General features: G+C 50.3%; 1 protein-coding gene across 2 annotated transcripts; it reads right to left on the reverse strand.

The window, feature by feature from the left end:
* Nucleotides 1–559: 559 nt before the first annotated feature.
* On the reverse strand, nt 560–8,475 carry Fam111a (family with sequence similarity 111 member A). Of its 2 annotated transcripts, XM_010633118.3 has the most exons (3): nt 8,063–8,475; nt 5,358–5,476; nt 560–3,596 (listed from the first exon to the last, which is right to left on the reverse strand). In XM_010633118.3, the coding sequence occupies exons 2-3, from the start codon at nt 5,436–5,438 to the stop codon at nt 1,827–1,829; spliced, it is 1,851 nt and encodes a 616-aa protein (XP_010631420.1). In that variant the 5' UTR covers nt 5,439–5,476; nt 8,063–8,475; the 3' UTR covers nt 560–1,826. The 2 variants fall into 2 exon arrangements, with proteins under 2 accessions (XP_010631420.1, XP_019064345.1); XM_019208800.2 differs by lacking the exon at nt 8,063–8,475 and having other exon boundaries at nt 5,358–6,310.
* Between the last annotated feature and the right edge of the window lie 5,345 nt (nt 8,476–13,820).

Here is a 13,820-nt window from a genome sequence, read left to right on the forward strand (position 1 = left end):
TGCAGGGAGAGTGGGGAGGGGTGGGAGGGACTCTGAGTCTCTGGTGACAAACACCAGAGCCGGCGATCAATCTCAGCACCGAGAGTCACGAACAGTACAGCACGAGCCCTGTGTGACAGGGCCGAGTGGTGTCCTCGGTGACCTCCCTCCTCAGAACACACAGCCAGGCCTCATTATCCGCCTGCAGGATGCCCGGCAGCACTCTTCCCGGCTCTTAAGGTCATCAAAACAGACGGCTGAGAGGCTGTCACAGCCCAGAGGCACCGGAGGGTCCTGACCCATACGTGTAATGTGAGCACTGCGTGGCGTCTTGGGACAGAGCAAAGGAAATTAGAGAGAAACAGAGGAAATCTGAATAAATTGGTCCGATTTTTAAAAAGACATCCTGCTTGTTCTCATCATCTGTAAACATAGGAAGAGCAGACATGGCCTCTGACTTTCAAGACCCGTATTCTGACAGCTCCAGTAAACTGAAGGTTGTGGAAGTTCTAAAGGACTTGTTTGCCATCACTTCCAAGTAGCCATTTAGCTCCTCAGGGAACTGAACGGCAGCCCCAGGTTTGCTTCTGGTTGACCCAGACGTGGTCTCACACATCTAGGCTAACTAGATGAACAAATGTGAGCTGCTTCTCCTAGGCAAGTGAATTTAGGGGAAGAAATTGAAGACGAAAAACATCAAGTTACACGACAGTTATTGTCAGGCAACCGATCGTTCATCTTACCGTGGTGCATACTGCTCGACTCTAATGGGGGCCGGAACTTCCTGGAGTTGTTAGGACTAAGTTTTTAAAGAAGCATAAAGGGATCACAAGGCAGGATTTTAAAGTATACACTCAGAGAAATAGAGTGTGAGCCCTCAGAAGGGAGGGAGGTGCGTCATAGCTAAAGCAGGGAATATTTACATTTTTGGGAGTGGAACTTGCGAATCTGTGGATTTGGGAATCTATGGAATCAGTTTACAGGAAAAAAGTGATGTACCACACGTGAGCAGGAATATAATGGCTCATTTTACAGGAGAAAGGCACAGGGCCCAGTGTACTGTATTTTTTGAAACATGAGTCATCTAAAATATTTTGCCTAAAAACATTCTTTGAAAGCTTTGACTCTATTTCTTTTAAGGTCTTGACTTTATCAGTTAAGTTAGTTTACAGACTTAGATGATCTTCCAAGGATCTGTGCTATGATGGTTCTGGAAGAGAAGGCCCGTAAACAGGCTCGGAGGGGTATGGATAGGGATAACCTCGGTCGCTCTGGGTCTCGAAGTCACACTCTTCTTCTTTTTTTTTTTTTTGTACCGGGGATTGAACTCAGGTCCTTGTGCTTTCAAGTCAGGCCACCAAACTGCTGAGCTAAATCCCCGGCCCTAGCACAATTTACAGGTTTTAACTTTCCTCGTCTCCCTCCTACCTTCTTTATTTGTTGTACTCTGCCTGATCCCCAACCCCAGGGCTATGATTCCTTATGCCTAAGGGGTGCAGAGGGGCTGAGGGGCTGTCTTCCTACAAGGGCTTCAGGCTGAGGAGGGCCGTTGACCCAGCCTAGCCAGGGATCAGAAGTCTCACCCTGACTGATCTGAAGGAGGCAACAAGACGGGTGTTGTTTGATGAGCCATCGTCCTTTGCCCGTCTAGAAGGACAAGGACCTTAGCGAGCAACGGGCAGTTCAGCTTCACTTTATAACAGGACTAGTTTCTTCATGGGTTAGTGGAAATGGCTGGTCTGTAATATCAACTATTTAAATCTTTCTGAAATTGACCGCTTTGGAATTTCAAAGACCATCCTCACTGCTGTGGAATAGCAAACTCATAGGCAAGCACTTACCAGTCCTCAATCCTCTTGACTCAACATTTCTACATCCTGCTGATTTACACATTCTTTTTCATACCAGTCTTTACGCTTTTCCATGATGTCAGAGAGGATGGGCCGCAAAGCAGAGCCAAACTCGATGAAATGAGAAGTCGCCCCTAGGTAAGCAACAGTGATGCCAGCCGTGTGCATGGCCACCAGTGAGCCATGCGAATCGAACACTGGCGAACCAGACGAACCCCAATAAAAAGTGGTGTCATAGGTGACAACATCAGGGTTGTGAAGAATTTTCTGGAAACTATTTTGAGTGTACATGTGGACAAACTCAGGGTCACTGTCGGGCATTGCCTTCCTGACGTTTCTCGCACATGCCTGTTCTCGCTCACTCTGAGGAATCACAACGCAGGCATCAGTGGACTTCCTTTCTCCTTCAGGGTGGCCAATAATGTATATCAGTCCACTAGACGGTGTAGGGGCGATGCCGTTATAGAGTCCTGCAGGCACCTGTTGTCCGTTTTCCCTGAGTTTCAGGACAGCGTAGTCGAGAGTTACATCGGATATCTCAAACCAAGGTTCAACCAAGAAGCAGTTGTCGTCTTTGGTTGCGAACTCTTCATAAGTGAATGTCACCCGTACACATTTCCCGATTATGTCTGCCCACTTCTCCTGCTCTGCTCCTTTCCCCACAATGTGATGGACCACGTGCAAACAAGTGAGCACGAACGGCCCCGTGAAGACAAAGCAGGTAGCACAGCCGACGCTCCCATTGTTGTCCCAGCGTAAGAATCCGACCGAGTCACTGAGCTGGGAAAGGAGCTTGAGTGTTTTAACTGGAGTAGAATTTTTTGTCTGTTTGCCAAAGTCTGTTCTGTGTAATTTAACCAAGGAGCTTTGGTTCACTTTTCTTATTTTCATTTCTTTCTTGAGGTTTTCTCTGATCCTTTCCCTTTCTCTGTTCAAACTGGGATACTCTCGCACAATGTACTCTTGGAGCACATAGGCTTTGTGCTCCTCCAACTCCCAGTTCTGTGTGCCTGTGGCCGTGGCTGCCACCCTAGTGCTGCTCCTCTTCTCAGCCTCAAGCTGATAGAGCTTGCCCTCCATGGCATCGACTTCCTGGCTGCTTTCGACATGGGAGGTCAGTTTTCCGATGAGCTTCCAGCAGTCAGTCTCTAGAAAGGAAAGAAATCTGCCATCCTTGCACAGAGCATCCTTGATGGTTTCTCCTTTGAGACCAAAGACACAGAGTTTGTTCCCTTTTTTGTGAAGCTCCCCACATTTAACAATCCTCTTTCTTGTCTTTCCCACTGCGTGAATATAAAATTTGACGCAGTCAGTAGATGTCCAGTCACGCCGGCCACATACTTGATTGTCTTCCTTCTGCTCACTTACACGTTTGGAGAAAGTAATTTCCACACAGCTCCCATCGGGAAAACAGCTGAGCGGCATTCCAAGGTTCAGGAACCCTTCAATTCTTTCTTTGCCACACACCAGCATTTCTTTGCCCTGCTGTGTCTTCACCTCTTCTCTGACAGCATCGAGAGTGTGCAGTGCCTCGTACAGGCTGGCCCTCTCACTATAAGTGAGCACATTTTGCATGTTTTGGTTTTTCCTGTGATTTACATTCAGGGTAACGTAAATGGTCTTCTTTAGGGGCACTGTCTGGTCTTCTGGAGTCTTCGTAGGAAAACTGCACCCTCGATCCTGGGTATTAGTTATATCCCTTGGCTTCTTCCTAGATCTCACCTTCACTTGGGAGGTACTGGAACAATTCTGCTGTTCTTTGGGGACCTAAAAACAAGTATGCCATATTTTAAAACTCTAACTACAACCGTAGTCTTTTTGTTTTAACATGAAGCTTCTAGAGGTTCAATGGGAAACTCAGAACCCAAAGGCGAGCAGATAGACAGCACTGGAATCTCGTGAGGGACCCAGCACGGAAGCTGAAAGTTCGTCACATCAGTCACACAGATGCTGCACCATGCACACTGGTGACTTTTTCTGACAAATGTTAGGGAAGAAACACAACTTCCCCCTGATGCTTAGGGTGTTATTTCCAGTCCTGTGTGCTATTCTCACTGCAGAATGTTTGCACTTTCCAAGCGTAGTGATACATTGCTCTAAAAAGGTCCTTTTTAGAAGCACCAAATTCATAGGAAAAAGCTACTGTGGCTTATCATCAGGCATAAGATGTTAGACAAAGCTATCATTGTTTAACTATTTGGTCATAAAAAGGTAATTATTTCCGATAATAATACCTTGATTCACCTTTGGTTGTGTAAAAACCTCAGATTATTTCTCTGTTTCATCACTGCTTCTGTAACCCTGAAATGAGGAGGAACGCATACCACCTCCCTGTTCTCTTGATGGAGAAACTGAGGCACGGGGTCCTGCTCTGAGAAGTACCCTTCCTAGGTCACATAACAACCAAGTGAATGTCAGAACTCCAGTACTTAGGCTAATAGTTATTTCCATTAGACTGTACAACAGTTCTGTAAATTTTGCATCCAAGACTTCAGTTTTTATAGGAGATTACCGTAGGAGACAGGGGAGGGGGAGGAAGGAGGAATTTTTTAAAATGACAGTTAATTAAACAGCACAAATGAGGGAAGAATTAAGGACACGGATCTCCTCGGAGTCGTATTCACCATGGCACGTGTGTGAGCAGGCCTGGTGCAGCTGCTGGCCACGCCACCTACTGCTTGGATGTCCTAGTGCTCCAGAACCAGGATGAGAGGAAAGCTGTGAGGTCGCCCTCAGATGCCTCGCATTTCGCAGCCTGCTTCTTGGTAAATTAAGGAGATTGTAGGCACGGGAAAGGACACAGCGGTGTGGTCCTGCCGCAGAGCCCTGAGACAGGAAACGGTCCAGAGCTCCTGCCCGGAAGTCACTCCCACATCTCACTGCAGGACTCAGCACTGACTGTGTTTGTAGGAGATAAACGCTGTGCACCTGCCTAACACGGTTACGGTGAGCACAGATAAACACACAAACCATAAAGTCACTTAAATATATGGCATTTTGATCCAGAATATCAGCCATACGCTATTTCCACATTATAAAGTACATTAATGTCCTTTCTGTTCTTTTCCAGTTTACACTGATACATTTTTTTTTTTTTGTTGTTGTTGTTGTTGTTCAAGAAGCACTACAATAGTTTTTTTTTTTTTTTCATTTCACTTATACATTTTTTTTTTTTTGTTGTTGTTGTTGTTGTTCAAGAAGCACTACAATAGTTTTTTTTTTTTTTGGTACCGGGGATTGAACTCAGTATCTTGTCCTTGCAAGGCAGGCACGGTACCACTAAGCTAAATCCCCAGCCTACAACAGCTTTTTAAGAAAAGCTACTTTGATCCAGCTGGTTTGTATCACAGCTCCCTTCCCTACCGCCACCCATCAACACAGAACTAGTGAAGTGGATGCAAAAGACGGTAACTTGGGTAATATTCCCGGCGATGAGGTCATTTCCTGGCAGGAAGGACTGTGCGGCCCAGGGCCATACGCGGCCGGTATGGTATCCACATGCTCTGCACGCCGCATCTCCAGACCTACCTGAGGAAAGTAGTCCTCTATCTTCATATTGTTCTTCAGGTCGACTGGGACCTTCTGGGACCTGCGCTTCTGATAGCTCATGGTGGCTTGAAGATGAAACAGATGATTCCACTGAAGTCCTAATTTCAAAAAGGTTCAGGTTAGAGCAGAATCATCACAACTATTGTTAGTGGTGAAGATGAACTGGAGTCCTGCACTTCACCTGTCCCCTTCAGCTCTGGCCTTGCTTTTCCCAGAGACGTTAGCTTAGCGAGTAGACGGTGTATCTGTGCTGTGCACTAAGTCCAGCAATGACATCTCTTTTATCTACAGAGCACTCTTTTACGTGGTGGTTAGTATGAAACACCATGATGTGTCTAATTGTTATCCCCACACCTACTGTGGACAGTGGATACATCTGGATTTGGTTTTTGGAGAAAGTATAGCTTATAGAAGTATAGCCTAACTCCAAAGTGTGGAGCACAGGTAGACTTTCAATGCAGATAAAAATACCCTGTGTAGGGGCTTTCAGCTAGAAATTTCAAAAATGTGCTGAGGCTGTAATGTTAAATGAAATCGATCAGATGCGCAAGGTAAAGAATCACATGGCTTCTTTTACATGATAAACCCAAAGTAGAAATAAATCAAGGAGCAAAACAAAAGGTAGATCAAGGAAAGGGATTGGGAGGTAGATCTTGTGACACTGGAAAGGGGACCCAGACATGGAAGGAGAGGAGGAGATGAGAAAAGAATAGAGAGGTATTAGGTGTGTGTACCAACTCCCCACAATGAGTGTAATCGTTCTGCCCCACGGGTATGTATTAATATCTGAAAACATAAAAGCCGCTCTATGAAAGAATAATTTTCATAACAAAAGTTATTAGAGAATAACAGTGATGAACTGATAAACACATGTGCATCACGTTCCAAAACCAATATATTTTCATTTGCCAATTTCTCACCTAATTTCCTAACAATACTGTACTTTTTTTTTTTTTTTTTTTTTTTTTTTTTTTTTAAAAATTTTTATTTTTTTTTTGCCTAAAACATTTCAAGTATTCATGAAGCATCCCACATTCAGTATAATTTTGAACAATTTCTTCCTACTTCACTGTTTTAGTCTTTTTGGTCTTCATTTTCACTTTCAGTTTCTGGCACCAGAGAGACACACGTGTGTCCCATTCACAAAATAAAGATTTTAAAAAGTCAGGTAAAACAAAAAAGTGCGTCAAACCGTGGCCTGCATCTAAGCCGCAGATGGCAAGGGGTGGTCTCGTCCCAGGGAGGTCGCGCTCTGCAGTTCGCCCTGCCTGGTGCGGGTCAGGCCGAAGTCCCCTTGGTCTTCCCGCCCCCTTTGCTCCCACTCGGGCTTGGCGGGGTGCAGGAGGCGGGGATCGCGCTGATCCAGGCCTCCCCAGAACTCCCTGCAGCACATGGTGAGGCAGGAGCGGCCCTGAAGCGAAACCTGGTCTTTCCTGACCCCTAGCCTGCAGCTCCACCCCTTTCCAGCTTGGAAACTCCCGGGCAGCTGTAACCTCACTAGCGCCACCAAGCGGTCCTGTGTCCATCACTGGCATCCAGCGCCAGCGCAGGCCGGCGTCTACTGGAAGATGCTTCCAGTGCTAGGCTGAGAGAGACACCGCTCCTCTGGCCAAGGACAGGGCGGCCACATTAGCTGGGACCAGGCAGGCAGGGAGGGCAGGACAGCTAAGTGTTTGAAGGACCCCTTTCCGGAATGGCTTCCTGCTTCCCTTCCCCACAGCGCCTGGCCTGCTCTCTGAAATCTGGGCACCCACCTCTTCCACTTCCAACTCTCTCAGTTCTTTGCTGCTCTACACAACTGGGGAAAGGGGACTCTGGCTGTTAGGGCCTCGGCTGGCTCCAGAGGGGAGCACTGGCTCCCATTTCTTTCAGATGACCCACAAGTCTAAAACAAAGCCCCCAGAAGGGCCGAGTCCTCAGGACCAGCCCTGGAAACAGGCTCAGCTCAGCCAGTGGCTGCTCTCCCTCCTCTGATCGTTTCTTTGAAAAACGTACAACAGAAAGCTCAAGGACGGAGACATAGCGCAATGTTGCTAGGAAAGGGCAGGACTGCCTAACAGACAAGCTGTCCAAAATCCGATAGATTATCCAGAGGACTCCTTGAAGGTTTCGTTACTCCTAGGAACAAAGTGGGCCCAGGCAGCACCCGGAAAGCTCCAGAAAAAGAAACTGGACCCCAAGCCCCCCAAGAGTGAATTGATTGATGTTCACGTGAAGTGGGACAGGCACCGAGGTTGACGCCGTTAGCTCCGCCAGGTGGACCACGTCTGTCTGGAGATGGTGAGCCCGCCTGAAAAGGAAACCAGCGCCCACCACTACCCCATCCTGGGAAGAACGCGCCCAGGAGAACAGCATCGGGGATTTGTTACGGAGACCTACATTTGTTAGCTGAGACGCAGAGAAACTGATCTGAGGAGTCATTTGAATAAAGACAAGTTTGGGTCCTACTGACGTCAGCTTTAAAAAAACGAGAGCACGCTGTCCCTTAACCACCCCCAAGCATCGCAGCCTTTCAGTTTGGCCCCGTGCTTCTTAGTTTCCCAGAAAGCATCCTCAGCCCCCTCAGGAAGCACAGCGACCCGGCGGACAGGTTGTTCCCTCTGCCGCCACCCTTTGGCCCGGGGATTTCCCGGTGAAGATTTCTCCCCAAACTCCAAGTCAGCCCCAGAAGCAGGGTAACTTACCAGGGAGGTCGGGATCCTAACGGAGTCCTTCTGTCACCTGTGCGGGCTACTGCAGAAACTTTCAAGAACAGAGCACCTGCCCTGTCCCAGGAGTGTCTTGCTCTCTCCACAGAGGAAGCGGAGGGCTGCGCTCAGCCAAGAGCGAAGGGCGGGAAAAAGCTGGCAGGGAGCCCGGGTAGCGCCCCGCCCTGCCTGGCTCAGCGCAAACGTCTCTGGGAGTGGGAGCTTGCGTCACAGCTTCTCGGCCCTTCCGTTCAGTTCCTCTAGTCCGGAGTGAGACTCAGGCCCCCAGAGGTTAGAGGGAGGGAGGAAGGGTACAGTTTGGCTTGGGTGGGGCTTGTGGTCACGTGGTCGCGAGATTGCAGAAGAGTTTGGGGAAGCGGAGGGGACCCGGGCTGCACCTCCTCTGAGAGAGGGACAGGGACTCCGCCCGCTGTGTCTGCCAGTCAAGGTCGGGGAGGAGGCCAGGAGGTGCCAGGTCCCCAGGGCAGCCAGGGTCCAGCAGGCAGGGGCTCTGAGGCTGGGGGAGGGAACCTGGGGCAGGAGGGGTCGTTCGGGACAGCAGCCAGCGGGGACACCCAGGAGGCAGCAGCAGATGCCACAGAATAAACCCTCGTGACGACGCGGTCTGCACCCGGACCGCAGACGGTGAAGAGGGAACAAGCTTTAGAAATACGCGCCTCCACGCTGATGAGCGCGGACTGAAAAAAGCTTGCAAAGCAGCCTGCTGAATTCCGAGCCGAGCTGCCACTCAGGACAGGGATCGAGGTAGCAATCGTGACAACTCTTCTGCAATCGACAGAGGGTAGGACGTGTGGAAAGTGACAGGGTGGGAAGCGTGTTGATAATTGCAAAGCAGGTGAGCGCCCGGAGGGTGCAGAAGCACTGCTTCGGCATTTGACTAAAGAAATGCTAAAAAAAAAAAAAAAAAAAAAAAAAAAAAAAAAAAAAAGGAAGAAAGGCTCCTCCTCGTGTGTTCCCCAAGTTATGTAATTAAAATATCTACGTACCACCACGCTGAAGAACTAGCACATTATAACCCCAGGAAACCCCCAGAGCCAGGACACAGCTCTGGGGCGGAGAGCTTGCCTGCCATGCTGGAAGCCCCGGGCCAATCTCCGTTACCAGAAAAACAGAGAAACCTCCAGTCTCTCTCCTCCTCTTCCTCTCTGCACAATAGGCTGAACCCAGGCCTTCGCACGGAGCTACAACTCTAAACCTGTATTTCATTTTGCAATTTTATTTTAAACAGAGCCTCACTAAATCGTCCAGGCAGAACTGGAACTTGTGATTCCCCTGCCCGGCCCGCCTTCCTTTTATGCTCCCTTGTCATTTGTGTGGAAAAGCACTAACCTCAAATTTTAAATATATATAAATATTTATATATGTAAATATATAAAATATATTTGTATATATAATACTCTATTAAATATTTAATATTGATTAATATTTAATATATTAACATTAAATTTAATATTTAAATATTTAATATACATATTAAAATAACATATTGTTTGGTTTTTCTGTTGACTGTCCCTTTATTATTTTTTCCAGTGCTTTTTGAAGCTCATCCTACTATATGGGATCCTACATTCACTTTCATAGTTGAATAAAATCTATTAAAGAAATTAACCACTTACTTGCATTTGTGTTGTTTTTGGGTTTTCTTTCCCCCAAACCCTAGCACAGCTCCCTAGTAAGACCCCGGAGTATGTTTCCTCATTGTGCGCAAGAGCCTTTTAGAGTAGACTTGCAGTTGCTCAGTTTGGGGATAAACACTTATTTACTCCTTCTGGGTACTGTCAATTATATTGCAAAATGATTGTATCAGTTTGCACTTCTAGCAGTGGGAGATAAAGGTCTTCATTACTTCACATGTTCTTTAGAATTTTGTATTATCCAACTTTTAATGTTGAACAATCTTTTGGGTAAGAAATGGAAGTTTATTGGTGGTTTAAACACTTATTTCCTAATTACTAATGGGACTGAGTCTTTCATTCTTTGTTTTAGTTACTTTTTCTCATCGCTGAGACAAAATACCTAACACCCAAAGTTAAAAGAGGAAAGGTTTATTTCAGCTCACAATTTGTAGAGGTTTCAGTCCATAATCAACTGACTCCAAGGCCGGGTGGATGGCAGAGGGCATCGCAGAGGAGAAACCGCCCATGGCAGGCAGGAGGCAGTGAAAGCAGCAAGCAGCAAGCAAGGACCACATCTCTTTCCTGCCTTGTATCTTATCCAGGCCACCCACCCTTAGAGTGAGTAGCACTCACACCCTTAGTCCTAGCATCACACAGTGGATCAATCCCAGCATCACTTCATTGATCCCAGCACCACACACCCTAGATCCAGCCACCTCGGAAAAGCCACACCTGTGACCATGTGAGGCTCTGAGGGGACATCTAGACACAGCCATAATATTCTTTTAATCATTTTATTTTTTGCTTTCTGCTTCCTCTTCTTCCCTCCCTTCTTCCCTTTTCAGTATGGAGGATTGAACCCAGGACCTTTGCACTTAACTACAGCTCAACTCTTGTTCTTTTTTAAAATTTTCAGTCCTTTATTTATTAGGACAGTTTCTTGCTAACTGCTACATTGCGCAGGGGTGCACAGTCTCCTCTGAGGCCATACCTCCTGTGACCTAGGGACTCTCACAAGTACCACCTCTCCAAGGTCCCCCCTCACCCCCCGGACCAAACCTCTAATCCAGAGGCCTTTGGGGCGGAACATGTAGCATCCAAACCATAACAAACCTAGATTAAAAGCTGCTCTAGTCCCAGCATGCTGGGAGGATGAGGCAGGAGGATGCCAAGTGTGAGCCAAGTCTAGGCTACTTAGTGAGACCTTGTCTCAAAAGAAAACATGAAAAGGGATGGAGTTATAGCTCCATGAGAAGGTCCTGGGTTTAATTCTAAACAAAAACAGATTTCCAAGAAAAGTGACTATGTTCTTGAACAAATTTCATGAATATTGATGGGAATATAAAAATTTCTAGCACTGAAAAGTGTAAAATGGAGGGTTCAAGATGTGGCTCCATGGTAAAACAGGTCCTGGATTTGATCCCCAGCACCACAAAGAGGGTGGGAGGGCAAGCCAGTGGGCAGTGGCATGGTGGATGTGGACCATAGCTATAATCCCAGCACTTGGGAGGGTGAGGCAGGAGGATGCAGTACAGCCTGCGCTACATGGTGAGCGACTGTCTCAGGAGAGGAAAATAACAGGAAAAGAGACACCGATGAATAGAAACAGACACACACACACACACACACACACACACACACACACAAACAGATGGCAGAAGTGGTGGTCAAGAGCATTAAAATGTTAGCACCTTGGCTTTGTGGGCAAACCCAGCACCAGGACCGGAGTTACCAGGCACAGCCTATGGTGTGGCAGAAAAGCTCACAGGAAACAACGGTTGGAGGGCAGGGGACACCCTGCAGGTGAGGACGGTGGGACAGTAGGGCCCAGCGCCCAGAGCTCCTGCTGGGGGTGGGGTGGAGGTGTCCAAAGTTTCCGCACACAGAGAGGGCCGAGGTGGACTGTGTTCCCCATTTCCCGAGCTCGCAGCTGCGTTCCCTGGGTTCCCTGGGGCGGAATGAGGTGACTTCCCTCTCAGGAGAGACGCATTGAGGAAGGACCAGAGGGCTGCTCTGCAGGGTTCTGATTGTTCATCCTAAACTGGGGAGTCCGGTTCAGATCCAAGTGTTGTCTTTGCTGTGAATTATTCCTCTAAGCTCTTTGACTTAAATGACCGATTCCAGATCCCCAAACCCTGATTCCATTTGTGCGAGGTGCAGGTGTGGAAATGGTATTCACCCCGCTCACTCCCTCCGTCGCCCAAGTGGCATCACTTTGAGAACCCCACTGTCTCAGGGTGACTTTTCAGGAGTAAACCTTGATGGGAATCTGGGGGGCGGGACACCGGCGGGCCACTGCCCACCTTCCGCGCCAGTCCTGGGCTGTGCGCTATGGAGCTGAGGCCTCCGCGCGCACGGGGACCCGCCGGGCCTCACAGGGCGGAGCCGGACTCTTCTTCCGCTCCTCTGAACATATTGTGAGCTGCGGAGAACTAGGGAACCCACGCTGCTGAGAGCAGGGAAGCTAAGGAGCCAGACTTCAGGCCTTGCCTGGAAGCTGTAGCCAGAAGGGTGGGTGTGGGGTCCCGTCACCGGCGTGGGTGGAAAGTGGTCAGCCCTGCTCGCCCCGCGGAGCCGGCTGGGTGCTGGCGTCCCTAGTCTCCACTTCCCTGGGTCCCTTCCCGGTGCCCGACCTCTCCTAGGAGCGCGGAGAGCGGCGTAGGTCCCCGCCCCACGCATACACCCGCGCGGCGCTGGTGCCCGGGGCTTGGTCGAAGCGTCCCAGCGCTCCCGCGGGTCCCGAGACTGGTGCACAGCCCAGCCTGAGGAGAGCCCTCGCTGCGCAGCTGCCCCCCGCCCCACGCAGGGACCGCACTGGGGCTCCAAGGAGGACTCGGGACGCGGACGTGCGCGGGGCTGGGCAAAGGCTTCCCCCGTCCGGAGCCGGAGCAGGCGCGCGTGTGAGGGGTGGGCCGGAGGGTCGAGGGTGCGCGGCGATCACAGAGCTTCGGACGAACCCCAGGAGACGCGAGAGGCAGAGACAGAGCGGATGCAGAGAGCGACGCGCGCAGCTGTGGAATACGTAGAAGGCTGAAATGAGGGGCGCGAAAGAGCTTTCCCGGTCGCTCGCTCGTTGCCTGCGACTCCAGGAGCAAGGTGGGCGCGGGCTCGACTCGGGCGGCCCGGACACGGCGGGGATGGGGGACGCGCTGGACAGCACGGGAGAAAAAAGATGGAAACTGAGCTTTTGCAAACGGGAGGGGACCAAGATTCAGCGGAGCACTTGGGAGGAGAAAGAACGAAGTTGTGTTACGGCCACGGCCACGCGAGAAACGTGCAGATTACACACGCAGGCGCGCACTGTGGAAAGGTAGAGAAACGAGTCCCGAACGGCACACGCAGGCTGCAGGGCGGCCTCAGGCCAGACACGCCAGCGCCGTTTCTTTGGAAGCGCGAGCCGGGGCGGTCGGTTCGCGCCCGGCTGGACGAGGCCTAGGCGGGGCTTCCAGGCGTCCGACAGGAGCGGCTGGGGACGAAGTGCACCGGGAGGTCCGAGGAAGGAGCCCATGCGCGCGCGTGCGTGTGCGGGTGTCAGCGGCTCCAATCCTGACGCGTGGGTTCGGAGGTGCAGATCTGCTCGCAGTGGCAAACGACGGCAAACGTCCTGGAAGGCTTGAGGGCAACAGGATTGACCGCCGCAGGGAAGAACTCAGATCAAAGTAAGAGAGAGGAGAAGGCGAGAGAGAATCTTGCGTGTCGGGTGGTGACAGTGTCCCCCGTCAGCGGAGCAGCTGGGGGAGGGGCGGGTGGGGCGACGAGAGTTTCTGCCTCCCCTTTCGCAGCTCCGAGCCGGGCCCACCCTGCCCACGGGGCTCTCTGGGCGGTCCGGGCGCTGGATGTGGCCCCGCTCGCGGCCTACAGGTGGCGCCAGAGCACCGGCCTGCTGCAAATGGGCGGGTCTAAAGGCGGGGCCGTAGTGCAGTGACACTCCTGCAAACCAGTCAGAGCCCGAGCGTAGGTCCCCTGGTGCTGGACAGGCCCCACCCCCTCAGGAGGCTGCTCGGGAGCTGCAGGAGGATTGGCTGGGAGTCCCCCGGGCGCTGGGCGGGGCGGGGGTCGTGGGCCCTGCCCACCGCGTTCCCATCGCCTTGCCTAGTTAATCATCTAGGTGATTATCT

This window comes from Fukomys damarensis, unplaced genomic scaffold (assembly GCF_012274545.1).
Source record: "Fukomys damarensis isolate Sample0158 unplaced genomic scaffold, DMR_v1.0_HiC HiC_scaffold_27, whole genome shotgun sequence".
NCBI lineage: Eukaryota > Metazoa > Chordata > Mammalia > Rodentia > Bathyergidae > Fukomys > Fukomys damarensis.

What these genes read in the sequence shown, in the direction of transcription:
- Fam111a (XM_010633118.3), bottom strand. Translation starts at nt 5,438, where the DNA reads ATGAGCTATCAGAAGCGCAGGTCCCAGAAGGTCCCAGTCGACCTGAAG. An exon ending in TAGAGGACTACTTTCCTCAG is followed by an intron (nt 3,597 to 5,357) that starts GTAGGTCTGGAG and finishes ACTTGTTTTTAG; the next exon opens with GTCCCCAAAGAACAGCAGAA.